The sequence below is a fragment of the Centruroides sculpturatus genome, unplaced genomic scaffold (assembly GCF_000671375.1).
Source record: "Centruroides sculpturatus isolate CEXI.00-Female unplaced genomic scaffold, Cexi_2.0 scaffold329, whole genome shotgun sequence".
NCBI lineage: Eukaryota > Metazoa > Arthropoda > Arachnida > Scorpiones > Buthidae > Centruroides > Centruroides sculpturatus.
Window position 1 is genome coordinate 668,398 of NW_019384479.1, and position 19,281 is coordinate 687,678.

The window sequence follows — 19,281 nt, forward strand, 5'->3', positions numbered from 1 at the left end:
CCCCCTGTGGTGATTGTGCATCTCCTGTACGTAGCGCGCTTACTCTAAAATCTTTTTTCCCCAACTTTAGCAAGTATCCTATCTGCACACCTCCCTTCTTTACCAAAAGTATGTTATTTTTCTCCCTGGTGTCGTATACCTATCATCGACGAAGACGTCACGGGTAAGACGACACCTGGGTAAACATTGGCAGCATTTAAACTTCTTCCAACCGACGCTCCACAGTGTACCCGAGGAAGGCCTATTAAGAAGGCCGAAAACGTTTGTACTCCAGTTAATAAGGCTAGAAATTAGTGAGAAAGGTTTTGTGCTGTTTGTCCTTTGTACTCATGAGGAGTCTGAAGATTGTTTGGTTTAATTTTAAAACAATTTGACGTATTGATGTAACTTGCTATTTGCTTTATCTATCAATAAAGTTGGGGTGGATATTCACCACAATTTGCTTCTTATTTGTTTCTTGTAGTATTTGATTTTTATTGTTTGTTGTGTTATTGTATAGTCACACTCATAAATTTTTTGGCTAAAGCAGAAACCAGCACTTTGTTAAATCCATGTCTTCAAGCGATGTATGTACTGTACATTAATGTACTCTAGCTCTTTGTTGATGACACAAGTTTGAGTAATGCCATAAAAGCTCTTTTCACTAATGATCTGAATTCTGCAATTTTGTGTTGAGGCAGGTCACAGGATGTGTCATGAATAAAGATGAACTGGTGTTATGTTGGCTGAAAATGCTGTTGCTGCTGGAAATGTATAAAAGGTCAGTTTGTTGCAGTGCTGTGGAGTCGCATAAAAATCTACAGACTCCGACTTTTCCTTACCATCCGACTCTGACTCATATACATAACAAGTTGGTAAGTAAAAAGGGAGTTGGAGTCGGCGGATTTTTTGACGACTCCGACTCTGGCCAAAACTCCACGACTCCGACTCCACAGCCCTGGTTTGTTGTCACTTATGTAGTAATTCAGCCCACTGGTGGCCAAGTGGTTCTGTTTCCTGAATACTGGGAGTTCAGTTGTGGGTTCTTGCCAGGACAGGCTGGCCATGTGGCATTTTCTGGGTTTTCTCCATATCTAATGCCTGAATAGAGGGCCAGTTACTCTTAAAAAAGACCTCCCGGAAGGTATTTCCCCTAGGCAGATTGTCATAACAAAACAAACATATATAGTAATTCCAGCTGTAACCTATCTGATGTTGAAATGTTACACTACGTTCGCACACAATCCACGACTTGCTTTGATCTCGATTTGCCTACAATTTGGATTGTGACTGTCGCTAGTCGAACGTCGTGCTGTTCGCATAGGCAGTCCGCTCGAGAAGAACCTGGCTATTACATGCGATCATAAAACTGACGTAACTACGCGGTAAGTCGCAAACACCAACAAACAAAATGGAAGTTTTGGTTAGAAATAAATACTTTTTCTTGCCATACATCTAATAATAGACAGATGTCGTCATTTCTCTAGATGTCTTTTTTATTTCTCTGTTTATTTCTGTTAGCCCGACACGTGTTCTGCAGCCATCTTGTATTTTCTCGCGCGCATCGGATTGTGGGATCTCTTATTACTGGATCTAGTTTTGAGAACTCTCTCCAGTCGATTGCTATTGAACCACATTTCAGTCAAGATTGAAATGGTTGAGAGCGTTCGCACCACGGAACAGTCTCCGACCTTAGTCACAATCTAGATCGAAATGCTCGGTGCAAACGGGGTATTACTCTGTTGCATGTGGTGCCATATTGAATTTTTGTCGATGTTTAGCTTAACAAGAATTACACATTTTTTGAAAAAGATAATTGTGGCTATTGTATCATCTGAAATTATTTTTTTATTTTGCACAAACAAAATAAATATATTAATAAATGAAAAAACAAAAAAAAATTATATTTCGGAAGTTAGTTTTAATATAAAAATTATAATGACTAGCGACATCTAGTTTCAAAAACATTCTGATGCTGAAATGAGATGTGTCAGGAATAATACTGGACAGGTTAAGAATAATTTTATAGGAGATGGTAAGTTTGAACCATAAGATTGTAATCAAAATATCCTGATTTTGACAACATTTAAGTGGATACAAACAATGATGTAATAACTATCAGAATCAGATGCTGAATCAAGTTTGCAATGAAAATAGTAATTTCAAATGTTGTTTTAACCCATAAATATGGTCAATAAATGGTTTTGATAGTTAGGAAAATGTACAATTAAGGTAGTTCTTTCAATTTTTACCAAAAAAGTAATAAAACCCTGGGGATCTGTACAATTTAAAAATAAATCTCTCCTTGATTTAATTGAGGAAATATGATATATGTATTTTACATCTTGAGTGTTTTATGTATAAAATTTCTTGCTGCTGTTAAAATTTGTTCCAATGTTTAAATTTTAATATAAAACTGTTTTTATTGACAATAACATTTAATGAAATTTATTTAAACCTTTATGCCTGGTTATACTATCAATACATTTTTTTTAAATGCAAAAGTGAAAAATTACTTAATTAATCTGCATCAATGTCCTAATTTAATCAAATTGTTCTTTCAAACACCATAACCGTGTACAGTATTTCTATTAATAGGACTTATTATACTGGTGTATAGAACTATAGCAACACAGTCACACAGATTAAAATTGGTTTATTTATGATTACCTGTAATCATAAATAATCATAAATAAACCAATTTTAATCTGTGTGACTGTGTTGCTATAATTCTATACACCAGTATAATAAGTCCTATTAATAGAAATACACGGTTATGGTGTTTGAAAGAACAATTTGAAAAATTACTGTGTAATGAAATTTTTATAAAAGAAACCTACCTAAAACTAATCAAGGTCAACATGATATCCTAAGCCAGTGTTTCCCAACGTGGGGGGACAAGAATTTTAGAAAGGCTTAGGTTGGGCATAGCACAAAAAAGGCTGGGAAACACTGCCCTAAGCTATGTTTCAAATGATATATTATGTTCAGATGTGTATCCAGTTAAAAACAGTAACAACAAAGCCAATTTCCATTCCTACTGAATAAGATTTTTCTACCTGTTCTGCTATACCCGTGTTTCTCAATGGGGGTGATATTGCCCCCATGTGGGAGTTTTTCCATGTTGAGGGGACAATTTGTAACAATTTATATTTTGGGAGATGAAAAACAATTTACTGGGCGAGATAGTAAAACATTATATTAAGAATAATTAGATATTTTATTTGTTACTAGCTGCAAGGACCCGCTTTGCTGGGTTTTTATTTATATGTAATATAGTTTTTTTTATATATATATAAGACTGTTTTTCTAAGTAATCTAGAATCTAGCTGCAAGGACCCGCTTCGCTGGGCAAAAAGTAACGATAGTGAAGATTAAGATAATTACGTTATAGCTAATCTTACCCGTTTTCACAGAATGCAAGAATTAGGTCCCCCGTTTCCAGACTAATTAGAGAATTTTTACGTTTAGTCAAACGAACTATTTTCAACGTTTCTGGAACGTTTACAATCGTTCTATAATCGAACCAATATTCGAATTTTATGTTCGAATTTAATTCGAACAAATTCGAACAAAACATTCGAAATAGAAAGCCACTTTCAACCACTTTCAGCCTCATATCTCCCGCACCCTTATAGCTATCGAGACGCAACCACCCCTATGCACGAATGGAGACTTGGGGCTACCACCACATACAAACACCATTCACGTGCGATGTGTAGTTTTTGCGGAAAAGTGAAATATTGGGACACACACGTCCATTTTTATATATATACTAGCTGCAAGGACCCGCTTCGCTGGGCAAAAAGTAACAATAGTGAAGATTAAGATAATTACATTATAGCCAATCTTACCCGTTTTCACAGAATGCAAGAATTAGGTCTCCCGTTTCCAGACTAATTAGAGATTTGGTCCCGATTCTATTTCTGAACGTCTCCTGTTCACATCAAGTCAAACGAACTATTTTCAATGTTTCTGGAACGTTTACAATCGTTCTATAATCGAACTAATATTCGAATTTTATGTTTGAATTAAATTCGAATTTGTTTGAACAAATTCAAACAAAACATTCGAAATAGAAAGCCACTTTCAGCCCCATATCTCCCACACCCTTATAGCTATCGAGACGCAACCCTTCTGGTGCACGAATGGAGACTTGGAGCTACTACCACATACAAACACCATTTACGTGTGATGTGTAGTTTTGGCAGAAAAGTGAAATATAATGGACATACATGTCCATTTATATATATGTATATATATATATATAACAATAATTAAACAAAACATTATACTAGTCACTAGTCTATTCAGTGCAGTACGAATTTGGCGTTAGCCTTGGTCCTCGGCATCAGAATTTTGAAGTGAAGGGGAGTTACTATGTAATGGTTTTATTGAAGGGGGCGACAATTCGTTAGAGGTTTAGAAACACTGTGCTATACACTAAAGAATTGTTTATTGGCCGCACTCTTTGGTATAGCCCAAGAAACATGAAAAGGAAAGAAGAATAAAAGTTTTAGGAAGAGTTTAGGTTAAAGCTGAAATAAAGCAAGATAGGACAGAATGAAAGTGAAGATATTCGATGTGATTCGTTGGTCACTGCAATGCTTTTTTACAACCAAAGAAAGAAAATAGTCACAAAGAAAACGTATGTACGAAATTTGAATACAGTATTTACACTGAAGAGTTACATGCAGAGTGTTGAGCTTTCAATTATTGTAGCAATACTCTGTATGAATGATGTAATAAAATTAGCAGATACAAAGAAGATATATTCTAAATAGAAAACTACGGTTACAACTTTAAACCTGTACAAGCATAGATCTTACAAAATGTTGTTGTACACCTTAGGAAAATATACATCAATTTACCTTGAAGACATATGTGATTGGAATACAAAGTTAACAGATAAGAAGCCCTTGCTTTGGGATATACACTGTGCTATACAGATAAAAATTACAAATAGAATCAACCCTGAACTTTTACTATAGATACATTTGTTTTAAGTATTAAAAAATTTTTTAACCCTTATCTATAGAAGGTGAGTGTTAGACTCATCAAGATATTAATCTTTATATTTCATTTTTTATTTAAGATTACTACTTGCTGTTGTATATATTTGTAAATTTATGTTTACAAAACTTTATTCTAGAATCATAAGACATTTTGTGTACACATTGACTTAAAATATTTTAAACAAAACATTATCTTCAAACTGATAAAAACTTGAGTCCAGTAGACTCATTGTCAAATGTACATTTTTCTTGTTGAGACAGACAAAAAGCATTGTGCATACTTTGTGTTTTATTCTACTTGCTGTTAGTGAATTACTAAATTTTCAAGTTACTTGCTGCAAATTATGTAAGTATCCATTTGAAACATATTTTGAGATAGCATGTATCAATTTTTACGATGTTTTTGCATTGTGTTATGTCTGATCATAAACTGCAGAAAATTATTCATAACCTCAGTAATGATGAACAGTGTGTCCTTGACAGTGTTTGAGGATGAAAATTGTGGAGTCTGATCATCACTCAGTTATCAGATATAATCACTGTTGAATCTGAAGAAAATAAGAATTGGGTACATTTGTATTCAAGGATTTCACTTTTTTAACATGATCTTCCATTCCACTTCCACATAAGAAAACTTACTTGCATATTATAAGAGGTGCTTTACACAAAGTTGTTCTTCCATCTAGAAAAATAAGTTGTCAATATTCTAGACAATTTTCACTTAATAAAATGTACTCAGCAAATAATTATTAGATTATCAAAACACATCTTATTTTGCCAAGATAATTTATTAAATCAAACTAATGTTTTCAGCCTATTCAATAGGCTATTCTCAGGTTAAATCAGATTAGAATATTGGTGTTCCAAAATAGAATATATAAATTTAAATACAAAAAATAACAACAGAAAATAAGAAAATAACAGAAAAACTATATGTATAAATATAAAAGAAAAACAAAGTCTGATATATTAATAAAAATAAAAATTTAGTAATAATACCTTAAACAAACATTAATAGAAATTATTAAGATACATTCATAAAATATGAAATTGTAAACTAAGACATAAATTAGGAGTTCATGGAAAGTTTTTAACTATATATTTCCATGCAGATGGTAAACGTTCAGTGTTCCTCGCAAGGATACAAGCCTCTTCCAGTTTGCTTTTATAAATTTCAATTTTCTCAGTGCTCATTGCTAATGTTGGGGAGTGCAAGGGTTTGACAATATCCACTTCATCCCATTTTACATAGAGCCTTGAGTCTGCACCATCTGGGAAAGTACTGTAGTGTTGGATCCTTTTTTGACATTATACTTGTGTTCTTTAAGCCTTACTCCCAAATTTCTTGTTATAACACCAATATAGTTTTTCTTGATTCATAGTTGTACATTTTTGTAAGGTATCTTGTACATACCTGTTTTTTCTTCTTTTTTAATGTTATCTTTGTCATTTTATATAAGTTCGGAGCTCTTTTCTTTTGACCCCTTGTGATCCACAATTTCTTTCATAATTCCTTTTGCATTTGTTATATGTGAACTTTGTGATTTTACTAAGATGTTTTGAAGCCTTTTCTGTGCCCATCTCGTATCTTTTAATCATTCCTGTTATTGTGCCTATTTTGTATCCTAGGGTTTCAGCCATCTGCATAATTCTGCTGATCTCTTTTTCTCTGTCCACGACACTATGACAATATAGAAATGCCTTCTAATTAGAGCTTGGAATGCTGCTAGCTTATATCAGTAAGGATCGTTCAATTGCGAGGGGATGTAAAGCGGGCTGTATGTTGGTTTGATGTACACATTGGTGGCTAAATGTCCTTTTTTGAATTGATGTTATATCTAAAAAAGTATATCATTAAGGAACTTTTCTGTTCCATTCTTAATTTTAGACCATTGTCATTATTATTGATCTTATCAATGAATTCATTAATTTTTTGTTTATTCTTCCATAATATGAAGACATTGTGTACATATCTTTTAAAATATACAATATCATTTCTGAAATCACAAAGAACACTGTCCTTCAGCTTTCTAACCACCAATTCACACAATAATCCTGATAGTGGACTTCCCATTGGGGAGTTCCCTTTTTTGCCTGTATTGTTTGGTTATTAAAGCTGAAGTAAGATTTGTAACATATTAGATTAGCCAGCTCTATTACCTCGTTGTAATGAATCAATTCATGGTTCTTACTAATCATGAATTCTAAAAGTGCTTACATGCAAGATTTGATTTTTTATGGAAGGGTATAAGTTCTTGTAATACAATACTGTTCCTACTTCCTTGTCCATTAATAGTATGTCTTGAATCTACATGGAAATCTGTTAGTGTCTTTACATTTATGGGAGATATCTTAAAAACCAGTGTTTAACTGCAGATACAGTATGTCAATATAATTATACAGTGGTACCTCGGGATACAAAATTAATCCATTCCGAAACTGAGATCGTATCATGAAAATGTTGTAAGGTGAATCATTTTTCCCCATACGATTACATGTAAAAACAAAAAATTCGTTCCAACACGAAAAACACACTCAAATTAAAGTTAAGTAGTACATTAAAAAAATAAATAAATATAGTAAGGAAAACTGAAAAATGCATTTTGTAGTTGTACATATATAAATAACCATAATAGAATAATAATTCATTTAAAAAAATGTAGTTTTATGCACTTTACCTTTGAGGATAGACAATGGTGGAGGTGTAAACTGGTGGCGGAGAAGGGAAATAATACTAAAACTTAACTTACATAACATAATGTAACAATAACTTAAAAATAACTTAGAAAAGATTAAAAAATTAGTGTTGTTTTATATATATATTTTTTAATTTTTATTCATTGCTTTTTGCTTTCTTTCCTTCACTTCCACCAGCATTTTCACTGAATAGAGTCGCTTGGTAAAATATGTATCCAAATAGGTTTGGCTTTGCCTACTTTTTAAAATGTTTCTAAGATGACTTAGGCAAATGTCNTTAGTGTTGTTTTATATATATATTTTTTAATTTTTATTCATTGCTTTTTGCTTTCTTTCCTTCACTTCCACCAGCATTTTCACTGAATAGAAGTTTGCTTGGTAAAATATCTATCCAAAGAGGTTTGGCTTTGCCTACTTTTTAAAATGTTTCTAAAATGACTTAAGCCCTGGTCAAACTATGCGATTTCCAGCCACGCAAGCGACTGCAACCGCTATGGCTGTTCCTGTTAACTAGTAATCCCCCCTCAAAAACCGGTGCGACTGCAATCGCAACTAGAAACAAAAAGTTTGTTCTACTCGCGATGATTGCAAACGCGCATCCAATCAACAAACGCCTTTATGCTACGTCATACAGTGACAACATTGAAAATAGTTCATCATCATGGCGGATAGTCAGAGGATTAATACTTTTACAGAATCAAGATTGATCGAGCTTATTCAGGCTCACGAATACCTATGGGATTTTAATTCTTCGTTTTATCGAAGATTTTATCTTTTCATGTATTTTCGCCAGCTCTATTAAAAATAATCGCCTTTTTTCTTTTATTCATTCCAGAAAAGGAACTGCTTGCTATTTTAATAAGAAAAGTGGCTAAAATTCCGTAAATACTCTGACGTAGATTGTAAAATATCGGCAAACTCACGAAAGTAGTCAAAAACAAGCTACTGTAATTTTATTGGTTTATTATAGGGTCACGTGTTTTCAAGTTGCAACGTCAATGAACAATGTGTGACCACGAGAAGACGCGTGCAACTCGCGCTTGTTGCAGTTGCAGTCGCCTGCGCGGCTAGAAATTGCATAGTGTGACCAGGGCTTTAGGCAAATGTCATTACACCGAGCAGCAATATGGCCAGTGTGAACCTTTTCGGGATGTTTCTTTTCAATAAAATCAGTCACTTTCTGATAATACCTCAAGATTTCCTTTATCAAGCGAGATCCTTCCACGACGAAGCAAACATGCAGACCGAGACCGATGAACAGAAGTGAATAAAAAATGGTGCCGCGAACTAATGTAATGTCGTATGGTGAGTTTTGTTCGTATCGTGGAGCAAAAATATGTTCGAATTTCATGTTGTATCCTGAAAATTTCGTATGTTGGGGCGTTTGTATCCTGAGTTACCACTGTATTAAGAAGTAAAGAAATTCAAATGGTTAACTGTGATGATAAACTTTTAATCAGAAGTACTTGTAAAACTTTGATGAAAGTAATATGGAGGAAAAGTATTAAACAATTCTTAAGTTGTATCATTCCTTAAATTTTTTGATTGGTATATTGGATTAGATGAAAAAGCAAGTAACATGTACAGAGTAATCTACTCTGTACATGATTTAAAATATACAATAAGTAATTATGTGGATATACAGGATGGTTCCAAACTTGGAAACAAACTGAGAATAGATTGCTGTTAGGAAAAAAGAACAAAAGCAATCCTATTAACATGTCAAAAAATTCATCATTTCCAGATACTGTACTAGTTATCATAAGCTGCACACACATGATATAAAATTATGGAATGGTATGGCATATGTACTGTACCTCTGGCAGAATTACAGTAGATGTTTGAAGTGTTTTCCATGGCCCTTAATTAATGGAAGCTATTGTATGCATCATAGACTGATGCATCTTTTCAAATGTTTCTGCTTAAATTCTACCTGTAATGCTATTTGGATGTGTGTGTTGCTCCAATGTCCATCAGAGACTGGTTCAGTATACATGAGACTTTTTGATGTCTCAAGTAAAAATCAAGGGGGGTCAGGCCTATCTCTGTACCAGTGCATTTTTAGATATACATTAAGACCATTTTTGTTCATTGACAAGAATCTGCATTTGAATGTTGTCTCCATAGTTGAAACCATCCCATATAATGCTTTTAATTATTAACTGATGCTGATTTAGAAACTGATAGAATTTAGTTTTTTTTTCTTATGAATGCAGTATTATAGAACTGCAAGAATTTAACATTATTAATGGTTACTTTAATAAGCATAAAAGTTGAGTTTTAAAAGGCTTTGTTTAAATTTGATGCATTTGAATTTAAATATTTAGACTAACTGAGAGGAGAAACAATACTTAAAATCAGAATTTAAATTTGTATAGATAATTTCTAGAAAACTATAAAGTGAAATACCTAAAAATATATTGAATTGGCTAAAGCAAATAAAGCTTGTTTAACTCATACAGAAAGGAAAAATGAGCTTTATAGACCTTTTAAATAAATTTTTTTTGATCATTTGATTTCTCTAATATATGTCAAAACAAATATAGTTTCAGAAATTCAAAAGTTTTGAAGCAAGGCATTGAAAATAAATTGAATTCTAATAAATTTGTTTTTAAAGTGCTGTTATTTTTGGTATAATTTTTCTCCTGATGAATCGGTTGCTGTTGTCAAGTCAATTTGGTTGATAACATTATTGTTTCAGCATAATCATATTATTATTGATTACATTTATTTTGTATAAAATATTGCTCAAGTTTTTAAAAACAATCTTGAAGAATTTCCATGATAAACTTTATAACATAAAACAAATTTAGTAAAAATTGCCTGCTTTTAATTTTGACTAAGGATGTGACTAGTAAAAGTAATTGAAAATGTTAGTTGTTTTCAATGTTACTGGATTTTTTTTTGGTATTTTGTGGTTATGTAAATTTTATTGAAAAATTTTCATTTAGGCTATAAGGATTTATACTAAACTTCATTTTTGAACTAATAACCTAAACTATGTTTAAGTTAAATTATTATATTAAAATGTTTACTATTACTAAAACTTGAAAATAAAATTTCAAAATATTTAATATTGCAGGTTTCTTCCAGAGCTGTTAGCTATGTCAGATTTAGAAAAGTGAGTATATTATTTCAATTTTTAAAAAATGCTTTAATTATTTGAAATCAATGTCTGGAATTACAGTAACGTAGAAGTAATCTAATAATTTATTAAAGTTTTTTAATATCATATATGCACGTTGTTGCTTTTTATTTCATAAATGATGATTTTACTTAAAATTTCAAAAACTTAGAGACACAAATTTCAACTGTCATCTGTCTGTCCTTCCTTAATTAATCTTGAGAATGGTGTTAGTTAAATGAAGTCATGACTAGATATGGAAGGCTTAGGGGCAAGAGGTCCCAATTAATTACATATGAACTTCTGGTTTGCACTGGAAGTCATTGAAAAATTTTTTCATGAACAGAGTTACATGACTCACATGACACTGTTGCTAACAGGAAAAATATGATGTACAGGGGCAAGACACTAATAATTTGAGGTGAAGAATGTACTAGGATAGGCTGAAAACTAATGCACACATGCTCATAGAGTGTGAGTGAAATGGCCTTCAGAAGCACACCGAGTGGTATGTGGAAGTAACATTACCCCTCTATACGCATGCTCAGGTCTGAGGTCATTGCGTTCATCCAGTGTATTTCGAGGAGCAGAAGTATGGAGACATGTTCTAATGCTATATCAACGAGAGTTAAACAGCATGCTGTTATCAAATTTTTGCTGAAAAAGTGACTCCTACTGAGATTCATCATTGTTTAAAGGCTGTTTATGTGACGATGCTGTTGATAGGCCTACTGTAAATCAGTGGGTAATAAAATTTTGTGGTTGCTAACCTGGAAACGCCATAATTGTTGATGAAACACACAGCGGACGTCTGATCTTTGCCACAGACGATAAATATCGCAAACTTGTTGACAATTTGATTCAAAATGACCGGTGGATCACTCAAAAGCATATCACAAACCATATTGGAATATTCAAGGAATGCGTCGGCTTCATTATTGAACAATTGGGATACTATAAAATCTGTGCACGATGGTACCACACCTTCTCAGATGAGAACAAACAGCATCGATAGGAATGCTGTGAGCATCTTTTTTGGCGCTCCCATGATTGAAATGACTTTCTTTTGAATATTGTGACGGGGGATGAGTCATGGGTCCATCATTACGACCCAGAAGAGAAAAGACAGAGTGCTGAATATTGACATCCGTCTTCTCCTCAGGCGAAAAAGTTCAAAACACAATCATCTGCAAAAAACTTCTTTTGACTGTTTTGGGATGTTCACTGAGTTTGTGACCAATTTTCTGGAACAAGGGACAACGGTGAATTCTTCTCAGTACATACAGACTCTAAAACATCTCCAACGTTGAGCCTGGCACCAATAATATTGCAACATGACAACACTCATCCACACACCTTGTGTGCAATTGGAGAGGCTCTGTGAAACCTGAGGTTTGAACAGATTCCACACCCTCCTTATTCCTCCAATCTTGCGCCTTGCGGTTTTTATTTTTTCTTCTACTCGAGAGACCTCAAGGATAATCATTACACCTTGGATGATGAGGTGAAGGCAGCTGTCAAGTCCTGGATTTGAGAAAAGTCGGAAGAATTTTTCAGAGAAGGAATGAAAAGGCTTGTTACACGTTGGGAGAAATGTGTTAGCCTTAACAGTGACTATGTTGAAAAATAAATATATGATTTTGAAGCTTAAGAAATTTACTTTAATGTACTTTTTGCTCAGTCTTGCTATTTTCTTTTGTTCATGTTCTCTACAAGTATGTGTGCATTACTTTTCAGCCTACCCTTGTATATTTTAAATAAATTAAAAATATGATTAAAAATTGCGTGACATTCTGATGATGTCACAATAATTTTTGCTCATTTTGAATAATTTTTGTTGGAAACATCAATTTTGTGTCAAGATTTATGGATTTAAATTGTTACGTAAAAGAACACAGATTTTTGTTAAATATTTGGAGTCTTTTAGTTTTACTAATACAAACTTCCTTACACTCTTTAGGATCATACTGAACCTAAATTTTAAGTAATGTTAATAGCACATTTCTTCAATAAATCCAAATTTATATTAGATGAGATATTTTGTATAATGTGAACTTAAGAACAAACATTTAAATTGAAAATTTGTATCTCAGGAGTTATGCATTTTTATTATTAATAGCCTTTCATTCTATATGATAAATTAGTATAGAATGAGAAATTTCTTAGTATTTATTCTAAGAAATACTAAGAAATTTTCAATACAATCTATTGTATTATGTGTATTTATAATATACAGAGTTGTCCACATGTAGTAGATAAACAGCCATAAAATTGCTAAGATATTAAATTGTAGTCACCTCATAAAAATGTTTGAGCTAATATGCTTTGTCAATATCAAGTAACATTACATGAATACAAAAAATGGCATTAAGCTTAACTTTCAGTGACTCAGAGGAATAGGTAAAACTCACACTGCATCTTACTCCAATTTCCTTGCATTGCTATACAGGTCCTGCAGTTTTCTTGAATTTATGTACTTTTCTTGAGAAAAATATTTGATATAGCATCTCAAACATGTCAAAGTAGTGAGAGAATTAAGTATTTGAGAAGCTTTAAGATTGACAATGTTACAAAACATTTTGAATGTTCTTCTCCTAACATATTTCTCCTGAGTCCTGAAGTTTCTATTGTGCAAAATTTTGTAATCAGTGATTTTCTTTAAGAATATGATCATTTCTTGTGTGTGGTGTGAGACTGTGTATATATTGGTCAGTTTACTCATATTTTTAACTTTTAACAAGTATTCAAAATTTTAAATATAAAATCAATTAACAAATATTTTGCATGCATTTTATATACATTTGAAAGTTCTAATAAAGCTTGCTTATTTTCATTATTAGTGAGGTTGCAGCCAAAGTTTTCATTTGATATGAATTAACTAATTTTCAAATATGAAATCCAAAACCTTTATAATAGTTTCTATCTATGACATGTTAAAAAATGTTCCTTCTATCATTCTATATTAATGCAAGAAATAGCAACAATAGCTGAAATTTTATGTAATTTGGATGGAAAAATGTGATGTTGGGTAGAAATAATTCCAGTAAAATTACATGCATGAATAAAGAAAAACTTATTGTATTGCCATATAAGAGCATGTGAAAATTGCTTGGTTTTGTGTTTTTGAAACATCCTGCTTTGCTTATAAGAGCCTACCTTGCATATGAGTTTATTCTTGTGTGTCAGTAGTTTCAGCACTGTACTGTTGTGTCAATGTAAATTAAATGTATTGATACAGTAACTTCAGTGATTTTGGTAAACTATTATTAAAAATAATAAACTTGAAATAAAAAAAAGCTTTAATTTTATAAAAGTTTTCTGTGCAGAAATTTGGTAAATGAGAAAATTAAATGCAAATCTGAGGTTTTTAATATATTATAAAAGTCAATGCTTAAAATTGACTAAATTATTTCATTATAAAAAGTATTTATTTTCAATAATAATGAATAAGTAAGTTATTTATTATATCTGAGTTTATTTGTTGTAAATTAAGAAATGTGAAAATTATTTTTTGATAGTGTATATTATTAATATAATGGAATGTTAAATTTAAAATATTTTTGTCATGGAAAATAACTTTTTCCTCCCTCCTATCAAAAAGAAATTTTTTCATCTTAAATGCAAAGTTAAAATATCAATTTTAAGATAGCAATTATTGAGATGATAAATATCAAAAAATTTGTAAAATTGTCAAGTTAGTAGTAATGGTTTCAGAAAATTGAAAATATTTTATTTTAGTATTTTCAGTATTTTTTTTAATATTTATCACTTGTTTAATATTTAATATGGTGTATATACTCAAATTATTGTACAACTTTTAAAAGTTATATAATTTAAATGATTGTAGATATTTCAGTGTTTTAAAATAGTTAGTTTGTTGTTATTTCTATATTAGTGTAACTAAAATAATTAACTATTAAATCATTGTTTTAATGATTTTAAGATAAAACTAAACAAAATGACTAAATCACACTGTCAAAATGTTAACTCTGTTATTTTATATGCTGGTTTTTGATGTTGCTGTTAATGAGTGTATTTAGTGAGAGCAGCAATTTTCAACTAGTATGCTGCAAAAATTTTTGTAGGTTATTAATTAAAATTAAATAATTAATTAAAATTAAAAATAATTTTCAAAAGAAGCTCAAAGAACATAAGTGTACATGTAATTTGACCAAAAGAAGTTGTTGACCTCTTCCTGGAAGAGAGGATGGTCAACAACTAACTAATGTTGGTCTACTATTAATATTTGAAAAGTGATCTGTTTTGAACAGATTGGGATGGCCCTGCATGAGATTGAAGTTGCTAACCTTAATGTCCAAAAGACTTCTTAAGACTTATTTAAAAAAAAAAAACCTTATAAAAATACAAGAATAATTGGTTTTATGTGATGACCAGCAGATGAGCTTAGCATTGCCCGGGCAAAAAACAACAAAGATTATTAGATTATTCCATACTTCCAATCCTTCTGTTCTAGTAGCCCAGGATGCCCCTAGTGGGCATTCTAGCAGCAGCAGTGTCATTCCATGATATAAATAATAAATTCCTATTACAAATAAAAATAATAATAATTTGAATTTCTCATGGCATACCCCTACTAAAATGCAGCCAAAAACGCAAAAAAACTGTATGAAATAATAATATACTGAATTTATTATTAATGTAAGTAATACCTAGGGGCTAGTAAGCCAAAAACGGCCACTAGGGGCNGGCAGGGCACCCCTAGTGGCCGTTTTTGGCTTACAGTGACAGAAAGAATCCGGTTTTTCAGCTTTATATATAGTAGATAGTGTTTATATTTTTGCAACAGATTGTACAAATTACATGATAAGTATCTCCTCATAAATATCACATTTATAGAAAAATTATTATAATTAGTTTGGTTTAATTAGTTATGGCAACATGATACTTGAGCAATCTGTTGAGGGGATGCATTCCAGTAAGATTTTTATGTGAAGCTAGTCCCTATTTAGGTGTTAGTAATGTGAAGAAACCCAGAAAACTCCATGTAGTGAGCTTGTTGGCCATGCCCAAACCCAAGACTGACTACCAATGTTTGATGGCTTTATTCACTCAGCTACTGGAAGGCACTTATTAGAATTAAGAAAGTACTGTTCAGAAATGAAAAAACCCAAGTTTAGATATGGAAAATTAAATACTTTGCAATTTTTCACAGGTTAACACTTCTATTCCATGCAGGCGAGTGCTATGTGCCATCTGTCACAGTAATGATGTAGTATGTCTGTTTCATGCTATATCACTGTTGCACTGATTAAATGAATATAATACATATTTCAAAAAATTATATCTGTTTTAAGAATTATATTTAGCTTATTATTTTCTTAAATTTTTTTGCTAATAGATGGCACTATGTGTAAACCTGCAAATGGCATGTAGATAGAAATTAGTTGAGTTGATATATAGAAATCCAATCAATATTTTGGTATGGAATAAATGACATTATATAAGTTAGAAGTGTGTTAACATAACTGCCAAGTTTCTTAGTAATTGGTCAAATGGCATAGGTGTTCATAGCAAACAAACAACCTCATTTATATACTGTATTTGTATTGCAGAATGACCAGCATGTTAGTAATTCCAGGATTTCCAGCATTCTGGTTAAACCATGATTAAAATATAAAATCTAACAAAACTAGTTGTTAATTAAACATTAAATAAAACATTCTTCAGGGTACAATAAAACAATAATGTAATTTGACTGACTTAAAATCAGAGTTTTCATTTACAAGACAATAAAACAATGACTCATTGATGTTAATAGTAGTAGTTAGTGTGGGCTACACTGACCATTACCTGATTTGATCTTAAAAATACCACCTTCTCAAATTTCATACAAAGTGAATGTTAATGTGTGTAAATTGAGATAATTTACAGGGAGTTTCTTAAATATGTTTATTTTTGTATTTGAATCAAATTACAATAAAATAAACTAAAAAAAAGCACTTTTGGAATTCCACAAGTATTTTACATTGTTAGAAAGAAGACAGTGAAGAAATTGAACATATAATTGTAGTTTTTGATGTTATGCTGACAAATTCACAGTTTTAGAATAAAAACTTTGTTCGTTCTTTTCATGTGCCCTGTAGAGAGAGATGTATAACCTCACTTAAACTGGCATGTTGGCATTCCCCCTGGGATAAACTGCCATGCTGGCTATTACCATATAGAAATATCTGATTTCGTGGTCTTCCCGGATAGATGGTATGCTGGGTTATTCCACAAAAATATGGTGTGTGTGTATATATATATATATATACACATAATGTTAAATGTATGCAATCTAGTACTGGAGGTAGACATTAGGTGCCATCTTTTATCTAAATTATAATTAATTTTCAATAATTTATTGAATAATTTAGAATCATTTGGAAGAAAAGAATTAGTCCAGAGTGGGACTTGAACTTACCACCTTCACTTACTGTGCAGTATGCTTGCCAGTTATGCCATTCAGATTTCTGAGCAGTTCTTCATTTCCAGTTATGTTTAAACTTTAGAGATATAATCATTTATGGTTATTCTCAGTGCCATTAATGTACTGAGTTTTGGGTGTTTATTATATATGTACAGTAGAGTGTCGATTTTCCGAATCAATTGGGGACTGGGGTTGTTCATATAACTGATATTTCGGATAATCGATTTATGTACGAAAAATAGTTTAATGTATCCAATGTTGAAATTTTTCTCCATTGCGTGTCGCTTTGCATTGAATTTTCGTCGATGTTAAGCCTAACAAAGACTATTGTATCGTTAAAAATAATTTTTTTATTTTGTACAAACAAAATAAATATATTGAAAAATATAAAAACAATAAAAAATTATACTTCAGATGTTAATTTAGTATCAAAAACGTAAAATATTTGAGTAGCCCAAGACATAGCCAAGATTGAAGCTCCACAGCACTGGCGAAAATTTAAATTTGCCGACTGGAAATCTTTCGGATGATTGACTTTTGGAAAATTGACGCTCTACTGTATATATATCACATACACCATGGCAGGTAAAGTGCTGGCTGAGTGGAAGTGTACTTAGGTCATGGACATAAGTCATACCCAGCCATTGCTGTGAATGGTTATATCTAAAGTTTAAATATGTCTGGAAGTGAAGAATTGCTTGAGATCCAGGTGGTGTAAGTGGCAAGTGCACTGTGTGGTAAGTGGAGGTTGGTTCAAGTCCCACTCCAGGCAAGTTCTTTTCTTTCAGATGGTTCTAAATTATTTCACAAATTATTAAAATTTGCAATTATTAAGTTATATAAGCGATGTCACCTAACTTCTACCTCTAGTACCAAATTACTTAATATCTAATCATTAATAATAGCAAATTTATAATCCAATTATTTTGGGTAATTGTTTGGTTGAGTATTATAGATATAAATGTGTGTAACCATTAATTTATGCCAAAGTTAGGCTCTATCAGAAGAGGTCATTCAAAATGGTGTAAATAGATTTAGAATATTATAATACAATATAATGAGATGTTCCAAGATAAAAAAAATTTTATAAACTTGCAAACTCATTTGCTTACCTATGTAAATATACAGTGTGTCCTAAATTAAACTTGACATTTCCCAGCTGGTTACAGCAAAAATTATTTATCGGAAAGTCATGAAAGTTTGGGAATTCTTTAAGTTTAGCTTTGTTTGTATATTTCTCAGCTGTACATTTTTTGCAGTTATACATTAAATATTTTCTGCAGTGATAATTTTTGCTATAAAACTCTAGCTATATTGAATCCAAGCAATTGCTGGGTTAAATAGGGTTATATTATCACTACTATTAATAATTACTGAGTAATTTGGCACTAGTGGTAGGTGTTAGGCACCATCTCTTATTAAATTTAATAATTATAATTTAGTTAATATTAAATAATTCAGAAAATTCTGGAAGAAAAAAATCTGCCTGAAGTGGGACTCTAACCTGCAACTGCTGATTTACTGTGCAGATGTATTGCCAGTTATGCTACAAGAGCTTACAGTCTGATCTCCACTTCCAGACATATTTAAATATAACCATCCACGGTTACTTGTGAGCCTCTTTATAAGAGGAAGGCATCCTTAGTTGGCACCAGCGGATTATGACTAAGACATTTACATTTATTGTATATATGTTAATAATTTTTGTAACTGACAATCAATGAGACAGATAAGCTTGATGACCCTTAGCAAGATTAGCAATATTTGGTTCAAACTTCCTGTCTGGTCAGGAAGTTTGTATATTCCCATGATTTTTAAAATTAAAATGTGATTAAAAATTTCAGCCTAGTGTAGTGATTATGTCACAATAAGTAATTGCTCATTTTATTTTATATTTTTGACATTACATTTGACTTTCAATTAGTTGTCTTTGATTTATGTTGCAAAAGTAAGCCTCAACATTTAAATAGACTGTCTAAAATAATGGCCAACTTTATAATATGCTCTAAAATATTGTAGCTTGAAAAGGACTTTTG

General features: G+C 31.6%; 1 protein-coding gene across 2 annotated transcripts in view; it reads left to right on the top strand.

Moving 5' to 3' along the window:
* The window catches only part of LOC111621410 (nucleosome assembly protein 1-like 1-B), a 47,262-nt gene that overhangs the window by 8,329 nt on the left and 19,652 nt on the right, over positions 1 to 19,281 (top strand). For both annotated transcript variants that reach the window (XM_023363533.1, XM_023363532.1), the window contains exon 2: positions 10,774 to 10,812. In XM_023363533.1, coding sequence (XP_023219301.1) covers positions 10,796 to 10,812 — 17 coding nt within the window. In that variant the 5' untranslated portion in view covers positions 10,774 to 10,795. The remainder of the gene's footprint in view (positions 1 to 10,773; positions 10,813 to 19,281) is intronic.